Consider the following 17,216-nt stretch of genomic DNA (forward strand, 5'->3'; position numbering starts at 1 on the left):
TCTTTGCCCTTCAGCATCTCTCTTGAACTGGAAACTGGGGGCTGGGCCGCCCTGTGATGCCAAGCAGGTGGGCAGTCAGGTGGGATGCAGGTGGTGTTTATTTTCATGGATTTACACACACTGGAAAAGCCTCTGGGCCCTTGCTGCTCCCTCCTCCCACCCCCAGGGCTGGGTCCCCCCACAGGAAAGGGGACTAACACCGAGGGGCAAACAGAGATGCAGGATGTGGGGCCGGGGGCCCAGCATTCCACATGCGGCCACGTGGGCCTCTCAAGTGTGTGAGCAAATGACCCAAGTCCAGCCACAGTTTGGGCCTCACTCTTCGCCGTCCAGCTTGAGGCTGATGCTTCGGGCCTTGCCTCGTGCCAGGGTGGTGGGCGGCGTCCCTGGGCCCTCCCGCTCTGCCTGGCTGGGGCCCCTCGAGCGAAGCAGCTGGCTCTGTTTTCGGAGGAAGTCCACAGGGGCAGCCCCGCCATAGCTGCTCTTGGCCAGGGCGGCCCTCGAGGGTCCCACGGGGGCATGAGGGTGGGAGCTGGCCTCCAGTTGGCCCAAGTGGGCCACATAGCCATCTGACAGGAACTGCGGGCAGAGGTGGGCAGGGATGAGGGGATGGCTGGTCTCAGGCCCACACGCTGCCCTCAACTGTCCTCCCCAGGGTCCTGGGCAGTGCTGGCTGCATTATAGGCCTGGCACAGCCTGACCAACCCCAGGCTGAGCCAGGGCACCTTTATTCCTGGCTCTGCCTCTCTCTGGGTCTCATCTTGAGTTTCCTCGTCTGCAGAATGGGATTTTGGAGGGAAACAACAGCAACTAACGTCTAGCAAGCACTTGCTTTGCGCCCAGCCCCGTGCAGGCTGATACGCACTAAATCACGTGCTCTTCGTGACAGCTGTTGAGGTCTGGTCCATCTTATCATTTCCATTTTGCAGACGAGAAATTGAGGCTCAGAAAGGTCAAGGCCTATGCCCAGGACCGTGCCAAAGTGGAACCAGTACTCAAGGTCTTGAGCATATTATCAATCCTGGCCTGCCCAGCACCTCCAAGCTGCTTGTGACCCCCATCCTAGGAGGAGCCCAGGTTCCCTGACGCCAGCCACCCTTCTCACAGCTACCTGCCTTAGGCGCTTCTTCACACATGGGTGGTCCTTCCGGCCCAGACCCAGGCTCCCACTCCCCAGCTGGCTCGCAGTCCCCACCTTCACTTGGTCCTTACCTGGCACTGTGCCTGGAGCTTCCGCACGGCGCGGCCCACGATGTAGGTCTGGCCCGGGGGTAGGCCCAGCGCCGCATAGACGGCCACGTCTTTGGGGGACCCATAGCCGGCCACGATGTTCAGTTCCACCTGTGGCCAGAGAGGCCAATCAGCAGCCCCGGGGGGCGGAGTCGTGAGGCAGGGGGTGGGGTCTGGCGGGCATCCGGTTCAGAATGTTTCGGGTCGAGGCCCTATGGTCTACCTCACCAGGTCCGGGTGGGGTCGGGACCAGCCGTATCTCTCTAGTTGGCCCCAAGGACAAGGGGCCCCTGGGACCACGAGGGCCTTGGCGGTCTGTTAGGTTCGGGGGCCGATGGGGGTGAGACCAGATGGGCCTCCTCCCGGGGCGACGGCGGGGACGGGACCCTCCCCAGTTGCTGCACCTCCTGCACCAGGCTCTGCAGAAACACCGCCTTCTGGCGCAGCGGGTCGTGGGTGAGGCCATCGCAGAAGGAGACTACGCCGTGGGGGAAGTTGTGCTGTGACAGCCAGGCCACCACGCGGTGCTTCTGCATGTCGGGCCGGCCCGTTACGTACACGATCAGGTAGCCCGCGTCCTGCCAGTGCCTGCAGGGTGGGGCGGCGGTCAGCTCCACGCGCCAGGGTTGGAGACCAGTCACCACGGCGAGCCGGGCGGCCGCTCCTACCTGACCACGTCCACGGCGCCGGCGCGCACCTTGGGGTCGCTGCCCATGATGGAGACGCTGGCGGTGAAGGAGCCGTCGATGCTGAACACCACGGCCTCCGTGCTGCGGGCCACGACCGTCAGGCAGCACTCAGCGTACGTGTGGTCGCCCCTACGGCCCAAGGACTGCTTGAGCGACATAGGGGCGGGGTCCAGAGGAGCCCACCCCGCAGAGGCCCGGCCCACCCCACGCTCACCTGACCACCATGCGCACCGGGTAAACGCCGATACCCAGCGCACGCTCCACGGGCACCGGGAAGGTGAGGCGGCCCGAGCTGTTGGTGACCTCAGTGCCAAAGTGGATCCACTTGCCTGACAGCGGCTGCGTCATGATGTAGATGTCCACCTAGCGGGCAGAGGGGGCGAGAGGGTCCCCCTGACGCTGAGCGGAGGAGGGCCGAGGCGCGCCTGTTGTTGGGGGAGGACGGGGTTGGGGGCTCAACCTAGTGTGACTGGGAGCTATCCGTGGGACAGGAGGCAGCACCCGGACCTCCCGCTTGGGGCGAGTTTGCCCGAGGGCGGCCGGTCTACCCGGGACTGAGGCCTCTGTGTCCTGACCTTCTCTCCGGTGAGCGTGACCACGTCCAAGGGCCCGTACATGAAGCGCCCATTCAGCACCTGGGGTCGGCCCTCGCACACCACCGTGTCGCTCGCGCGGTGGTTGGAAGTGACGTTCTGGTGGAAGGAGACGGCGTGAGCCCGTAGCAAAGAGGTGACAGGGATGCGGGAGGTGCTGGTGAGGGGGACCCGCGCTCAGACTGGGGCGCTCGGCCTGGAGGAGGCGGGGTCGCTGCGAGAGAGGGGCGAGGCCCGAGGGGTGGGCGCTTTTGCTGACCCCGATCTGAGGTCATGAGGGCCTCCGTGTGGAGGGCAGTTCCGAGGGCGGGGAGGCATGACAGGTTGGGGTGCAGAGGATGAGGTGGTGGCGGGATGGTTAAGGGAGGAGACCAGTTGGTACCCAGGGGCGGGGCCGAGGCATGAGGAGGTGGGACCAGGACACAGGACCAGCAGGTGGGATTGGACCCCGGAAGGTCTTGAGGGGCGGGGATTCTGGGGAGAGTAGGCAGGGCCTCGCTCTTGAGGGCTCGCGGGGCAGGGCACGTACCCGAATCTTGACTTGGGTGCGTTTGCGCTGCCACTTCTCCCTGGGGAAGGCCGGGCTGTAGACGGACGGCTCCTCGCACTCGGCCAGCTCTGGCTGCTCCTTCTCCATCACCTGCGGAGAATCGGACCAGCAAGGCCACGTGAAGGGGGGAAGGGTGCCTGGGGCTGCCCCTCCCCCAGCCCACGGCTCCCTATCATTGTCCGGTTCCCTCTCCCACCCCGCATCCCTGGGCCCACCTGGCGCAGGATGAAGGCCACCACATCCGCCGACTCCCAGTAGCTGGCGTGGAAGAGGTGGGGCAGCGAGACGGTGGGGAAGGCGGTGAGCGCCTCAGGGCAGTACAGCGAGTAGTCAATTCGCTTGGTCCCCCACCAGCGCTCCAGGACTGTACAGCCACGGTGGGCAGTGAGTCAGGGGTGGCCTCCCACCCCATGCCCACCCGTCTGGCCCCTAATGCTCTTCCCTCCCTCTTTTCTGCCAACCCTGCTGAGTCTGGAGTTGGGTGCTAGGGCACACTCATTCCAGAGCAAATGCTTGGGGCAAGGATGTTTCAGCTGGGCTTTGAAGGTGGAATAAGTATTCCCTCCCCAGGCTGGGTGGCTGGCTGACTTACTCTTAACCACCTCACTGGTGGTGCTGGGGGCAGCTGGCTGGGCTGGCAGATCACTGCCTAGCTCACTGCCCTTCCAGAAGGCTCCGCTGGTAGAGGTGGGTGTTGAGGGCACCAACATCTCCAGCTCCTCCAGAAAGAGGCCTGAGTGGGTCTGCAGAGTGTCAGCTGTGGGCGGACGGGCGACCTCAGTGGCGGGCTGGGCCAGGCCACCCTCCCGTCTTCCCACCCAAGGTTCCAGGACAGCCTGGCCCCCATCCCTCCACCATCCCCCTTGCCAGCCCTCCCTGGTTGGGTCTTGGCTGAGGCTGAAGTGCCCCACATCTGGGTGGAGGTGAAGGGTGGATGTCCTCTCCTGTTAGCTCACCCCAACAGCCAGCTGCATTCCTGCCGGCATGACTGCCGCCGCCACCTGGACCCAGGCCCACTTGTCTCATGGGGCCAAATGGCTACTCACTTGCATGCACACAAGTACACACCCCAAACCAATACACGAACACAAGTGCATGCGGAGACACAATGCATCCCTACACACAGACACAGCGGCCCCTCTCCCCGCCGGTGGTGGGCGGCTGCTCTCGGTGTCACCACCTCCTCCCTTCAGCCCAGTTGTCACCACTGCCCCCAACTTCTGGGCAGAGAATGTTAGAGGGTCTTGGGGATCCAGACTGCCCAAGGGGCCAGGGGAGGGCTCCCTGGTCCTGGAGTGGTGACATGAGAGAGTACCAATGATGTGGGAACTACCTCATGTCTTCTTGGGAGAGGGGGGCCCACACCCATCCCTCACTGTTGGTGGCGTCCTCTTTCTCCCCTTTATCTTGGTTGGCGGCATACCCAGCAGCAGGGATGAGCCGTCTCCCAGGGGGAACTTCTGGTAGCGCGGCACAGCCAGTGGGGCGATGGCCTGGAACTTGGGGGCCAGCAGGGGCTCAAGGCGGGAGGCGCAGGGGTCGGCCGCATGGAAAAGGTTGTAGATCTGCTCACAGGCTGGCCGCATCTGGGCCACTGGTACCCAGAAGATAAAGGGGGGAGGGGATTCATCTGGGCATACTGGGAGGCAGGGGTTGTGGGAAGCGGCACCCTGACATGCTATGTGACCCTGAACCAGCACTTCCCAGACTCTACTCCCTGGGAGGTCCCTGGGAGTGCTTAAAAGTGAGACAGGTCTCTCGGCTAAAAAGAGATCAGAGCCTTCGATTTGCTGATGTTCAAGAGGAAGCGTTCCCCATGCCTGCTGGACCCCCTCTCATGAAAGCATCTGTGGGTATGCGTTCCTCCTGGGACACTTGGCCTTGGCAAGTCCCTTCTTTCTGGGCCTCAGGTTTTCCCTCTCTAGCCAAGCCATTTATTTGTACGGTGGGGAATGGTATAAACACCCCCATTTCAGATGAAACAAAGAGGAGACGGGGGAGGGGCAGGTGAAGCCCACCCCCACCCTGAGGGCTCACCCTCCAACGTGGGCATCACGGTTTTCCGCAGAGCCAGCACCAGGCCCAGAGGGGAGCCAAAGAGGAAGAAGCCGGAGACCTTGAAGTCAAGGCGGGTGGCACTGGTGAGACCATCAGGAACCTCAGAGGCGGCAGCGGGTGGACAGGAGGCTGTGCTTGCCCGTCTGGGCTCCCCAGAGGAGGTGGCTGAGGGGACCGTCTGCAGGCTGGGGGGGGGGGGGGAGGGTGCTCAGTGCTGCTGCTTCCGCAGCCCAGCACAAGCCCAGTTTGGGGTTGATGGGGCAGGAATGTCACCTGTTTTGAGAGCCCTCGGGCTCAGGACTGGCCATGTCGCTGTGGGTGTGCTGGGCAGGCAGCACTGAGGGCTCTGGGCTGGCCCGGCCCAGTCCCTCCACCCCATCTGCCAGGGGATCCCGCACTGGGCCAACCTCCGGGGAGAGCAGCTCATTGTTCTAGACGGAATAGGGGACAGAAACAGCCTTAGGACTGGAGACAGTCGATTTCTACTTATTTGGAAGTGAGGAAAGAGGCTTGGGGGTTGGGCAGGGACTTAAACAAAGAGTAGAGCCCCAGAGGAGGTGGAAGGAGGCAGCAGGGGACAGGCCGGAGAGAGGGCATATTCCAGGGGCAGAGAACTAGAGCCTCCTGGGGAGGCGGGTCCCGTCACACTGACCGTGCTTCCTCGGCGGCTGCTGCTGCGGCTCCCAGTGCCCGCGCTGGCACTGTGGCAGAGTGCGTCAAAGCCCAGGATTCCACCGACGCCATCCCCAATCAGCACCACCTGGGTGGAAGGGCAGCGCCATCAGGAGGGGCTGCGGCAGAGGCAGGAGGATGGGGGGCTCCCGCGGCCAGTTCCCCGGGAACATCCCTAACTCCTGACCTGCCCGCAGAAGCCGACACCCTCAGACGAGCGCAGGAAGGCGGCGTAGGCCTGGTTAGTGCGGGCAATGACCGTGGCCACAGCGCCCTGGTATCGGGAGGATGAGGTGGCCAGCAACGGCAGGGCAGCCAGTGGAATGTGGTCCTGGGAGCGGGACAGGCTGTCACCGTCATGGCTGTAGGGGCTCAGGCTGTAGGAGGAGGGGGTATAATGGATGGGTGGGGGGCCTCCAGGCCCTCCACTGCCCCCTCTAAGTCCCCTTGACCTGTTGGCAAGTCCTAGCACTGGAGGGCCTTTGTGGGGCCCGTCAGTATCCCAGAGGCCTTTGTGATGGAGCCATTGACTAGAAACTGAAATCCAGCTGGGTAGGTGACCAGCCCAGGTGTTTGGCTTCCTGGCCTCCTCCCCCTCCCCCCATGGGGCCTCTCTGGTCTCAGGAGCCCCCAAGTGGCTGTCCACACCTTGGGGACCCCGTGTGTCCCCCACCCTCCCATCCCTGACCAGTACTTGGAGACAAGGGCATAGGCAGCGGTGCAGATGGGTGGGCAGGGCACCAGGCGCAGCGCCACGTGGCCCAGGGCCTCGGGGAAGTGGACGCGGGTGACGGCCTCGAAGGCCAGGCTTAGCGTCTGCACGTCCGCCTGCTTGGAGCTGGTGTCTCCAGGGCCCGAGTCTAGGATGTTGCCGCTGTGCAGGATGAGGAAGAGGGCGTGGACTGCGCATGTCTCCGCCCCCAGGTCCCCCGCTCCATCCGGGCCCTGCGGGGCACAGGGGGGGTGCCGGGGATGTCAGAGCAGTGGCCTGGCCGGTGGGTGGGCAGAATGAGACGTGGGGTGGCCGACCATACTCACTTCTGGGTCCCTGGGTGCTCGGGCCCCATCCCCGATATCTTTGGTGGACTCGGTTCCAGGGTCTGCAGGATAGGGAAAGCCAGTGAAGGGGACTGAGGGGTCTGTGGGGATCCCCTCATCTGGTACTTCAGGCACCCCTGCTCTGCTGTCTGCCTGGGCACCCGCCCTCGCCCCCCATCCTCCTCTGACCTTCTCCTCTCACCCGACTCTCCCAGGTCATTTCTCGTTTCTGCGTCTTTGCACATGGCCAGTCCTGCTGCTGACAGGCATGCTTCTCCGCACAAGACCTGTTTGCCTGGAAAATTCCTTCTAATCCTGCCCTGTCCAATATGGTAGCCACTAGTCACATGTGCCTACTTAAACTGAAATGAATTAAAATAACAATACCAATTTCAGTTCCTCAGTCCCACTCGCCACATTTCAAGTACTTGCTAGCCACATGTGGCTAGTGGCTAGAGCATCTCCATCATCTCAGAAAGTTCTTTTGGACAGAGCTCATCCAATCCTTCAAACTCCAGCTTAGACATCACCTCCCACGTAAAGCCTTCCTGGACTCCAAATGAATTCCTCCATTCTCTGTGCTGTGTCTGAACCCTGAATACACGCCCCACATCCATCCATCCACCCATTATCTGCTCATTATTCGTCTGTGTATTTAATGAGCACCCTTTCTGGACTGACATTCATCTCAGGACCCCATTACACTTAGGAATGAGTTGTTCTCCAAGTCCCCACCGCATACGGAGTGCTGGTGGCTGGCAACTGGATGCGCGATCTTTACCTGGCGCCCCTTCTGCCTCCATGGGGCAGGCAAAGGCGTCGATGAAGTCATTGGAGTTCCACTTGGTCATCTCCTTGGGGAAAACCTCGTCACTGTCCGAGAAACCTTCTGAAGGGACGAGGGGCTGCGTCATGGGCTGGCGGGAGCTGCTCAGGGACCACCTCCCCTCCCCTAACAGGTCTCGGGTGCTGACCGTGGGCATCAAAGAACTCCTCCTCAGAGCTGTTCTCAGAGTCTCGGGCGATGTTCTGCATGCGCCACTCGGACAGAGTCTGGGGAGACACGCCCCCTGCAGGGCCACATTGGCCTCAGCCTGGGAGTCCAGCCTGAGGGCCGCTCCCTCCTGCCCCTGTGCCTCAGCCTCACCTCCATGCTGGGACGAGTAGGAGGAACGGGAGGACGAGGACCACTGCTTGCTGAAGCTGGCATCAGGCGAGGCATCGGGGCCTGGGGGCACCTTGGGCCCATCGGGGGTGCCAGCACGGCTGGCCCCAGCCCGGGCCTCAGCGCTTGGCTTCCCGGGGGGCTGGGCCTCAGGCCCCTCACTGCCTGTGTTGCACTTGGCCATGCGCTGTGCCAGCATGCGGGCGGTCTCTTCCTCCAGTGCCCGGATGTCAGCCATGCTCAGCTCTGTCCACTCGTCCTGCCAGCACCAGGCCTGGCGGTGGGCCCGCAGCATCACCCGACGCAGACCTGCAGGCGCCCAGGCATCAAAGCCATGCCCTCCCCACCCGCACGCCCCAGCCCCGAGTTTCCCTGCCACTGCAGCCACATGCCCAGCCCATGAGTTCAGGTAATGGCTCCCCTGGGCTCACCACCCACCCAGGGCCACAGAGTAGGGCAGGGTGGGCACTGTCCGGGAGACGGGAGTGGAAACTGGGGCATTTGTCTTCCTGCCCCACCTCCCTCCCTGCCCACTGCCTCTTTTATCCCTCTGGACACCCCAACTCTGAGCGCTGAGCCCACCCCGACACCCTGGGAAGCTGGGAGCAATGTTTGTTCTTGCTTCTTTCAGCTGGCCTCCTGCTGATTTCTTCACAAGAGTTAACAATTAAGGCGTTGATAGTTAATGAAATTGTTGATGGTTAATGAAGGTGTTAAGAGTTCATGGAAGTGTTGGCACTTAATGAAGCAAAACATGGTACCCGTTCTGGGATAGTTTCATCCTAAGCAGAGGACTAAAGTTAGAGACTTCAATATCTAGGAAATAACGTCATAATGACCGAATTATTGTGATAAACTTCTGGAAGGAAATACACCAGAATCTTAATAGTGGTTATATGTGGGTGAGTTTCATTTTTTTAAATTTGTGCTTTTTGGCATTTTTCCAAATTTAAGCTACGGTGCCTGTATTACTCTCTGAGTTAAATTTCCTCATCTGTAAAATGGGAATGATAATTGTCCTTACCTTGAGGGGTGTTGGGGGTGTTAAAGGAGATCTTGCATGGGAAATGATTAGCAAAGAATTAGGCACGTGGTGATCAATATTAGCTTTTCACTATCTGGCCCAACCTCTTCCTCATTGACAGAAGGGAAAATTAAGGTGCAGAGATGGGAAGTATCTCCCTGGAGGAGAGTTTCCATGAGGGTTCGTGGTGGAATGGAACCCAGGTCCCTGGACACCCCCATCCTTCTACCTGCAGGTAGTCTACCCTCAGACCTGGGAGGTGGGGCAGGGCTGAGCCGCAGGAACTGTGGGGTTAGTTTTGGGGGGGCATGAAACAGGGCCTCCTGGACAACAGGGCCAAAGGATGGGACTCGGAGAGAGCGACAGAGTCACAGCTGTGGCCTGCACTCCTTAGCGTGTTGCAGGTTAGAGCTGGGGACCCTCCTGAGAGCCTCTAAGTCTCGCTTGACCCACAGAACACTGGAGAGTCTTAGAATTTTAATGGATGAGAAGCAGCAGCTCTGAATGTCAGAACCGGCATGGACCTCAGAGATCACGTTGTCAGCTTCTTGCCCGCCCGACTCTCACCTGTACCTCAAGGCTAGGCTCCCCCAACCCCTAGCTAGGCTGTGCGGCTCCCCTCTGCCTCAGTGCCCACCACATCAAACGGAAATGACGGCTTTATGTTTCTGTGTCCCCAGTAGACTGGGAGCATCCCTGGCTCAAACGCGCGGCCTGGTGCATGCCGAGTAAATAGAACCTCGCGAGGCTGGGCGCTCACCGACATCGTGGATGAACTGCTCGATCTTGGCCTGCATGCCCCAGTAGCGGAACTCAACCTTGCACAGCTTATAGGCGCACATGAGGGGCCCCGTCTGGGCTGCTGTGCGTGCCCAGTCATCAGCCAGCGGTCCTCGGCCTGTCTTGGCCGAGCGGTACAGCCGGGGGTCTTCTTCCGCTTTGTACTCGCCTGGGGCCACTGCATCCCGCACGATGTCGATGGTATCTGGGGGGGTTCCGGCAGCGCTGAGCAACAGCAGCCCCCTCTGGCCCCTGCCACTCCTCCCCCACCTCGGGATTGGGGGGGCAACTTTCCATGCACAGGAAGCCTAGACCGGGAGAGAGCCTGGGACTTGTCAGAGGCCGCCTGTTGAGGTGGCAGGTGTCCTGAGAGGGGCTCCACGGTCCCCCCGCTGGCTCCAGGCCTCACCCAGGATGCGCTGTCTCCGCTCAGCCCCACTCAGGTTGAAGACATTCGGCTGCTGCCCCCCATCAGGCAGGTAATAGGTCTCTATTTCAATGGAGAATTTCTCCACAAAGGGGCAGGTGTACCTGGGCAGAGGGTGGGGTGAGGGTCACGGCTGTGCCCACCAGGGCTGTTCCCCTCCTGGCCCCAGACCTGCCCCACCCACTCACCGGGTGCGGGTGTAGGGATAGGCATTCCAGGATTCCTCCTCCACCTGGAGGGCGGCCTTGGGCAGCAGTGCCCGGAACCAGCCTGGGATGTGGGAGCCCACGTGGTACACCTTGTGTGTGTACTGCCCACTGCCACCGGGCCCATCCGTGTAGGGCCGGTTGGCCAGGATCTCCACGCCACTGCCCTCACCACTTGACTCTTCGCGGCTCTTTTTCTGCAGCCCAGGGCAAGAGTAGAACGGGCAGCTCAGCCCCAGATCAGCTCCTGGGATGGGATCCCAAGCTAGGCCTGGTCCCCTGTGCAGCTCTGAGGCCCTAGTTCCAGCCGTTCTAACTCTCTGAAACCCGACCCTGGTCCCCTGTAGCTCCTGGGGTCAGGATTACAGCCACTGTCCAGTCCCCTATAGGGTTCTGCAAGCCAGGACTCACTCAGTCATTCAAGTATTTGTTGTCTGCTCTATTCCAGACATTGTTTGGGATTATGTTAATTGGGGTCTGTTGATGTACAGAACACAGACCCCTGCCTGCCCCTGTGCAACTCATGTTCCAGTGGAGGGAGATAGGTAACAGACAGAAAACAAAAAAAAGCAAATTAGAAGGTGCTAAGTGCTGTGGTAAAAAGAAGGCACAGAATCGGGTAAGGGGGATAGGGCTGGGGGTTGCAATTTTGATGGGATGGTCAGGGAAGGCCTCATTGAGAAGATAACATGACCTTGATCTGAAGATGAGCTGGGGGAAGGGAGGGTGCTGAGCAGGTGTGAGGTGGGGGCACTATTCGCGGCAGAGGGGAAGCCAGTGTAAGCTCCTGAGGTGGGCGCGTGCTGCTGGCAAGGGGCCAGGGTGCGTGGGCTGGAGGAATCCAGGAGAGTAAAAGGGGTCCCCACCTTTCTAGGACCCCAACACCAGCTCCTGCCACACCCCTCATAGTTGGAGAGCACTCAGATCCCGTCCTTACATAGCTCTGGAGTTTGAACCTGGCCCACTTAACCCTCTGAGGCCAGATGCCGGCCCCCTTGCCTGCTCAGACTCTGGTCCCACATTTCTGGGGAGCACGTCTGGAACGGGCACCAACCCTCTCCCCTCCCTGAGAGCCTGCTCTGGCTCATTCTTCCTGACGTCCAGGGCCAGATCTCTACCCCCTTCCTCTTAGCCCAGACCTCAGCATGTGGGGTCCCTGCCTGCTCCTCTCTATGACATATTTGGGGCCTGATCCTCAGCCCAACTCCCTGACCACCTGGGGCTGCCGAGGTCCTGCCAAGGCCCTCTGGGAACCCCTCCCAGTCTTTCCGTACCACCTGAGACCTGCTCCTCACTTTCTGCCTCCCGCTCTTTTGCATCCTCATGCGCTCCTTTGCTTACCCCCAAAGGATTACCCATTCTAAGGAGGATTAAAGGAGGTCAGATGGGGGCTGAGCGCACAGGAGGGGCTGGGCACTTGGGGTGGGGAGGCACCACTAGGCCCTTCCGCCGCTCTTCCCACAGACTTTAACCACCACCACCCCTCCCCCACATCCGACCGGGGAAGCTCTCTCTCCTCCTCTGGCCTGAGCCCTTCCAAGCCCCAGAGCGGGACTGGAGGGGGATTGAGCTGGGCCCGGCCCCTGGTCCCAGGTGCGGCCTACGCGCTCCTGCGGACACCAAACATGAAGCATACCTCCTCCCACCCCGCGCCTTGGTCGCCTACTTCCCACCGCCCTCACCTGGATCATGTAGAGCTGGGCCACCTGGTACTCGTCCAGGCTCATGGGCAGCACAATGTGGTACTCCTTGATGAGCATCCTGAAGGCGCTCGGCCGGCGCTGCGCGGCCTCCGCTCCCGCTGGCGCAGGACACCGCGCGGCCGTCAGTGCGGGGCGGCGGCGCGCGGCCCCGAGCCCCGCGCGAGGGCCGAGGGGCTCGGGCCCGGCGACCCCATGCCCGGGCTCGCCGCAGGGGAGGCAGAGACGAGCCCAGCTCTGCAGCCAGCGCCGCGGGGGGCCGGGAGCCTCGGCGAGGCTGAGCGCTGACCTCTTTTCCGCGCAGCCCCCGCCCCCCGCCCGCCCATCGCCACGGCAACCGCGCGCTGACGCTGGCCCCCCGGAGCCGCGGGCTCAGGCCGGCGGGCTGGCTGGCCAGCCTTGCCTCTTCGGCCGCGTCCGCGTCCAAGCCCCTCGGAATGGCATCCCTCGGGGACCCGCCCCCAGGAACCCCCGGGCCCCTCCTTCCGGGCCCGCCTTCCACAACCGGCCCCTCGGGGCCCGCCCCTTGCATCCCTTTCCCCGAGTCGGTCCCGTGTCCCCCACTCTTGGACGTCCACTTAGAACCTTGTCCCCTGGGGTGTCTCTACGCGGAGCAGCCCCGTGCACCCCTCCTCAGCATCTCTGTCAGTGTTCCCCACCCCCCGCCCCCGAACCTACCTTCAAAGACCCGATAACTAACACCTCCGCCCGCTAGACCTGCCTTCCCCACCCTGGCCGGCAGCCCAGTCCCCAACTCTCCCCTTCCCAGCATCCTTTCTGGACTCCCGGCACTTGTCTACGCAGCCGCCCCATCATCCTTCCCGAGGGCTGACCCCTCTTCGGGCTGAGGCAGAAGTATCCCACGGGCCCCCGCCCTGAGAGACCCCCTCCGTCCACCTGCGCCCCGGTTTCGCTGCAGCCCCTACCTACACCTCTCACCCACTGAGCAGGCGAGAGGCCCCCGTTGTCTCCACTTCCTTCCACTCCCCGGCGTCCCCGTCCCCCGCCGTGCTCTTGGCCCGCCCGCCAACGTCCCGGCTCACCTCTAGTTTAGGGCGGGCGCCCCTCACCCGGTACGGGCGGGGGCGGACGGGCGGCGGGTCAGAGCCCCCAGCGCCCCGAGCCCCGGCTTCGGATTCCAGCGGTGGCTGGACCCCCTGGAAGCGAAGCGCGGGCCCATGGCCCCGACCTTCCTCCAGGTCTGCCCGCCGGTGCCCCTGCTGTCCTTCCCGTCGCCCGCCGCGTCACTGCGGCCGCCCCGCCTCCTTCCTGGGCCCGGCGGCCCTCCCCCCAACCCGGGCCGGGTCCGGGCAGCCCCGCCCGCGGCGGAGGAGGGCGGCCCCATTCTTCCTTCCCCTAGGCGGCGGGGGAAGAAGAGGCCCTTCTCCAAAGGCTGGCGCTTCTCAGTCCCGCTGTATTCTTTGGGATCCCCAAAGCACTCTGGGTTCCCACCTCCACCCTGGCCCAGCCCTCCTGTGTGCTATGGAAGTATGACAGAGTCCCATTCCCAACTTCCCAGGCCCTTGGATCCTGAGGCCCAGGGCGGGGGAAATGCCTCCCCGTCCAAAGTGCAGCCAGAAGCTGGTCTCTGACTTGCCTCTACCTAGCTGGTGGGGTTCCAGTGCCCCAGACCTCTAGGGTCATTCTGCCACACACACAGGCAGAGGCCTGCAGTCACTCCAAATCTTTGCGCTAGTCCATGAATGGGGACCCATGGCTTTCCCCCCCCTATATCTTCTGGGTCCACAGTCCGGTCAATGGCCACCAGATCCTGCGCAAAGGCTGAGACAGCCTAGGGTTGGGCTCGTGGGACCACACCCAGTCAGCTACAAGGCACTGGGACAGTGTATGGCAGCACCGAGCTGGGTCTCACCCATGTTGGAAACCAGTTCTCTCTCCTTGACTGTTTCTCAGGTCCTGTGGGGAGGGAAGCAGCAATGCTCCCTTTCTTTCCTCTCTGAGGACTCAGAGATGGGGTGTATTCAGAGCCTCCAGGGCTGATTCTGAGCTTAGGATGTTAGGGCATTAAGGCACGTGAGGGTGTGGCTTAAGTGAACTGGCATTTCCACCAGCTAGGCACTGCTAGTCCAGGGCAAGAACCCTCTAGGCTCAGGCTGGAGACAGTGCCCTCCAGCCGTGGAGGCAGCCAAGGCCCTGCGCTGCCCCCTGGTGGCATCACGTGAAGGAGGGCAGGGCACTCGGCTACTGGAGCTCACCCTTTCCACTACTTACAGCTGGAAGGCTGAGGGCCAGAGAAGGGCAGGGTTCCACTCAAGGTCAATGGATAGTGGAGGCAAGGCAAAGCCAGGCTCCGTGGGCCTCTCTCCCACCCACTGCACCCCACCTTCCGCCCATCCAGGCTTAGCAAAAGCACCAGACTCAGAAACTACGAGCTGAGAGAACACTCCAAATTATCTTGTATTTATACAAAAAGGGCATATTTAGCAAAAGACACTGAGAAAAGAGTCGCCACGGCCCAGGAGACAGGGCAGGGAGGCGACAGGCCTTCTGAGGCCCTGCTGGGGAGAAGGGGTCTGGGAAAAGTGGTGAGAAGTCCTGGGTAAGTGCTGAGTGGTGGGGGCCACTGAAAGGAGAAAGCTCCAGTTGGATCAACACTGTTGGCAGGTCATGGGTGGGATTCACAGTGACCTCGCTGCTAACTCTTTTGGGGGTTTCCAGTTAGTGCTGCCGACTGGAGCGAGAGCCGCCCACTGGTTCCTGGAGGGCACCCACCAAAGGACACAGAACAGGAAGCCCAGGATGGGAAGTGCAACTCGGGGTGAAGGCCAGGGAGAAGCAGGTGCTCTGCAGTGGCCCGGAAAGGTCCAGATGCTGAGGCGGAGTCGAGTCCTGTTACGTGCGGGCGTTCCGCTCTGTCTCTGCCAGGCACTCTCTGACTAGCGCCCGGGCATGGATGATGCCTGGGGTGTGGATGCGGAAGTAACATACAGGATCTCAGCGACCCTCCACAGTCCCAAGTTCACCCGCCAGTGAAAAACACCCTCCCTCTCCATCCCCTTCCCTTTCAGTAAAAGGGACTATAATCTAATGAGGGGCTGGATGAGGTTAGAGGTTTAGAGGTTAATCCTCAAATTTGCCCTGTTGAAATACAAACTCCCAGGTCCTTCCCTGGAAATTAACTCAATGTCAATTCAATTTAAAACGCCTCTCTGGGGGACTTCCCTGGTGGTCCTGTGGTTAAGACTCCACGCTCCCAATGCAGGGGGCATGGGTTCGATCTCTGGTCGGGGAACTAAGATCCCGCATGCTGCATGGCGTGGCCAAAAAAACACAAAAAACAAACCAAAAAACCCCGCCTCTCTGGATAGTGATCCTGGCCCTAGTCCAGGCTTGGCTCAGGTGGCCTCCAGATGTCTTTCCTTCCCTACCTAGTGAAGCACTAGTGAAGTCCAGTGTTTGTCTCCCGGGCAGGGGCGGTGGGCCTGGCCTCACTTACCTCTCTTCAGGCGCTCCATGGCGCTCTTGCTGCCAGCATAGGTGGGCCGGATCTCTTTGCCCATCTCCTCTATGACCGACAGCAGGTCGGTGTAAGTGCTCTGGGAGCCCTGGGCACCAGGTGGTTTCATTGCCTATGTCAAAAGAGAACAGGGCAGTGAGCTCAGGCCAAGAAGGAGCCCCCAGTCCCCATCCATAGGCAATCCCTCGGCTCCACTCACCTGCACATAGCCCATGGAGGGCGGTCCAAAGTCGTTAAACAGTGGTCTGAAAGGGGCAGCGGCTCCAGGCACCGAGCCCGACGGCGATGGGACACTTCCGGCTGCAACATGCGCCAGTAAGAGGTCAGCGTGGGGCAGGGACGCCTCGCCCCGACGTTCCAAGCCCCGGACCAGATTCGCCCGATTCCCTCCAAAGGGCTTCATTCCAGGCTGCTAAACTTCAGGATAAACCCCTCCCCCTGCGCTTCACCAACAAGCCCTTACGTGACCACGCCCACTTCACAGGCCAGCGAACTGAGGCTCAGCGAGGGTAGGCGGCAGGCCCAGTATTGCAGAACTCAAGCCGTCTTCTCTTCGAGACCTCGACCGCCCGGGCAGGCAAGCAGGGGTGGAGCTGGATCCTCACCTGTAGGGACCGGGGTGCCGGGCCCAGGGGTGCTGGAGCCGGGGGTGCTGCTGGGGGCGGGGGCGATGGGTTTGTAGGACATCCCCAACTCCTGGGTGCGGCAGACGCCGGCCGGCCGCTCCTCCCGGGTTGGCTGCCTGGCCGCTCAGCCGCGCTCTGATTGGCAAGCCGGCAGCACGCCCCTGGTAAATAGAGCTCAGGCCGGAAGGGCGGGCGGGTACGAACGTTCCTTCACTCCCGATTGGCGCGCGAAGATGTCACTCGGGCCTTCTCATTGGCCGAGACCGGCCCCAACAGGCCGCAACCGCTGCTGATTGGTCTCCGCCTTCCGGACCTCGCACCTGTCTGCTTCGGATTGGGCGGTGGCCGACGCCCTCCGCAATTGGCGAGTTCGCGGCCCGGGCCGGCGCGCTCTCAATCCGATTAGTCCCAAAACCCGAGAGGCGGGGCCTCGGAAGCCTGGACCTGGGTCTGGTCCGCCGCGGTTCGCGCCGAGCCGGGCTTCCCGGGCTCGGGTGCCACCCTCGCGCCTCACTCACGTTGCTTCGTACGTCAGCTTCCCGCTGCCCGGTCCCGGTCCAGCTGGCCTGCTGTCGCCGGCGCCGCCGCCGTCGCCGCCGCGCGCGCGGGCGCGCGCGCCTTTCCTCAGCTCTGAGTGCCGGAGGACGCAGGGCTTTGACGTTCCCCACCCTGCGCCCCACCCCGTGCGCTTTTACGTCACCTTTCACCGGTTCAGCAACCTGTCCTCGATCGGCGCATGCGCTCTCCTGAGGCCTCCGTGTGTTCCCATGGCAACGGGTCCGTCACCAACGCTGTTGATGCGCCTCTTCCTCCCAATTGCCTGGACCTCGGGTCTAGGCTGGTGTAAGGTCCAAGGGCGACCTCAAAGGCTCCTCAACCTGCCCCCCACCCCCCACCCCCCTAAGGGCCCACGCCGGTGCCTCATAATGACAATAGCAGGAACAGCTAACCTTGAATACTAAACTGCATGCCGGGCCCTG

At 62.1% G+C, this 17,216-nt stretch overlaps 2 protein-coding genes across 2 annotated transcripts; both read right to left on the bottom strand.

Annotated features, from left to right (window-relative positions):
* Positions 1 to 315: 315 nt before the first annotated feature.
* On the bottom strand, positions 316 to 12,192 carry PITPNM1 (phosphatidylinositol transfer protein membrane associated 1). Its single transcript, XM_065881383.1, has 23 exons — positions 12,115 to 12,192; positions 10,415 to 10,629; positions 10,209 to 10,330; positions 9,780 to 10,004; positions 7,978 to 8,304; positions 7,805 to 7,900; positions 7,612 to 7,719; positions 6,831 to 6,892; positions 6,487 to 6,737; positions 5,980 to 6,169; positions 5,773 to 5,880; positions 5,394 to 5,551; positions 5,100 to 5,305; positions 4,486 to 4,656; positions 3,655 to 3,819; positions 3,278 to 3,426; positions 3,042 to 3,152; positions 2,495 to 2,611; positions 2,134 to 2,282; positions 1,899 to 2,048; positions 1,635 to 1,818; positions 1,213 to 1,341; positions 316 to 579 (listed from the first exon to the last, which is right to left on the bottom strand). Exons 1-23 carry the CDS (start codon positions 12,190 to 12,192, stop codon positions 316 to 318), a joined length of 3,735 nt encoding a protein of 1,244 aa, XP_065737455.1.
* Positions 12,193 to 14,526: 2,334 nt separating this feature from the next.
* On the bottom strand, positions 14,527 to 16,925 carry CDK2AP2 (cyclin dependent kinase 2 associated protein 2). The gene is made up of 4 exons (XM_065882259.1): positions 16,216 to 16,925; positions 15,810 to 15,910; positions 15,590 to 15,722; positions 14,527 to 15,053 (listed from the first exon to the last, which is right to left on the bottom strand). Exons 1-4 carry the CDS (start codon positions 16,295 to 16,297, stop codon positions 14,986 to 14,988), a joined length of 384 nt encoding a protein of 127 aa, XP_065738331.1. The 5' UTR covers positions 16,298 to 16,925; the 3' UTR covers positions 14,527 to 14,985.
* Between the last annotated feature and the right edge of the window lie 291 nt (positions 16,926 to 17,216).

This window comes from Phocoena phocoena, chromosome 8 (genome assembly GCF_963924675.1).
Source record: "Phocoena phocoena chromosome 8, mPhoPho1.1, whole genome shotgun sequence".
Lineage (NCBI taxonomy): Eukaryota > Metazoa > Chordata > Mammalia > Artiodactyla > Phocoenidae > Phocoena > Phocoena phocoena.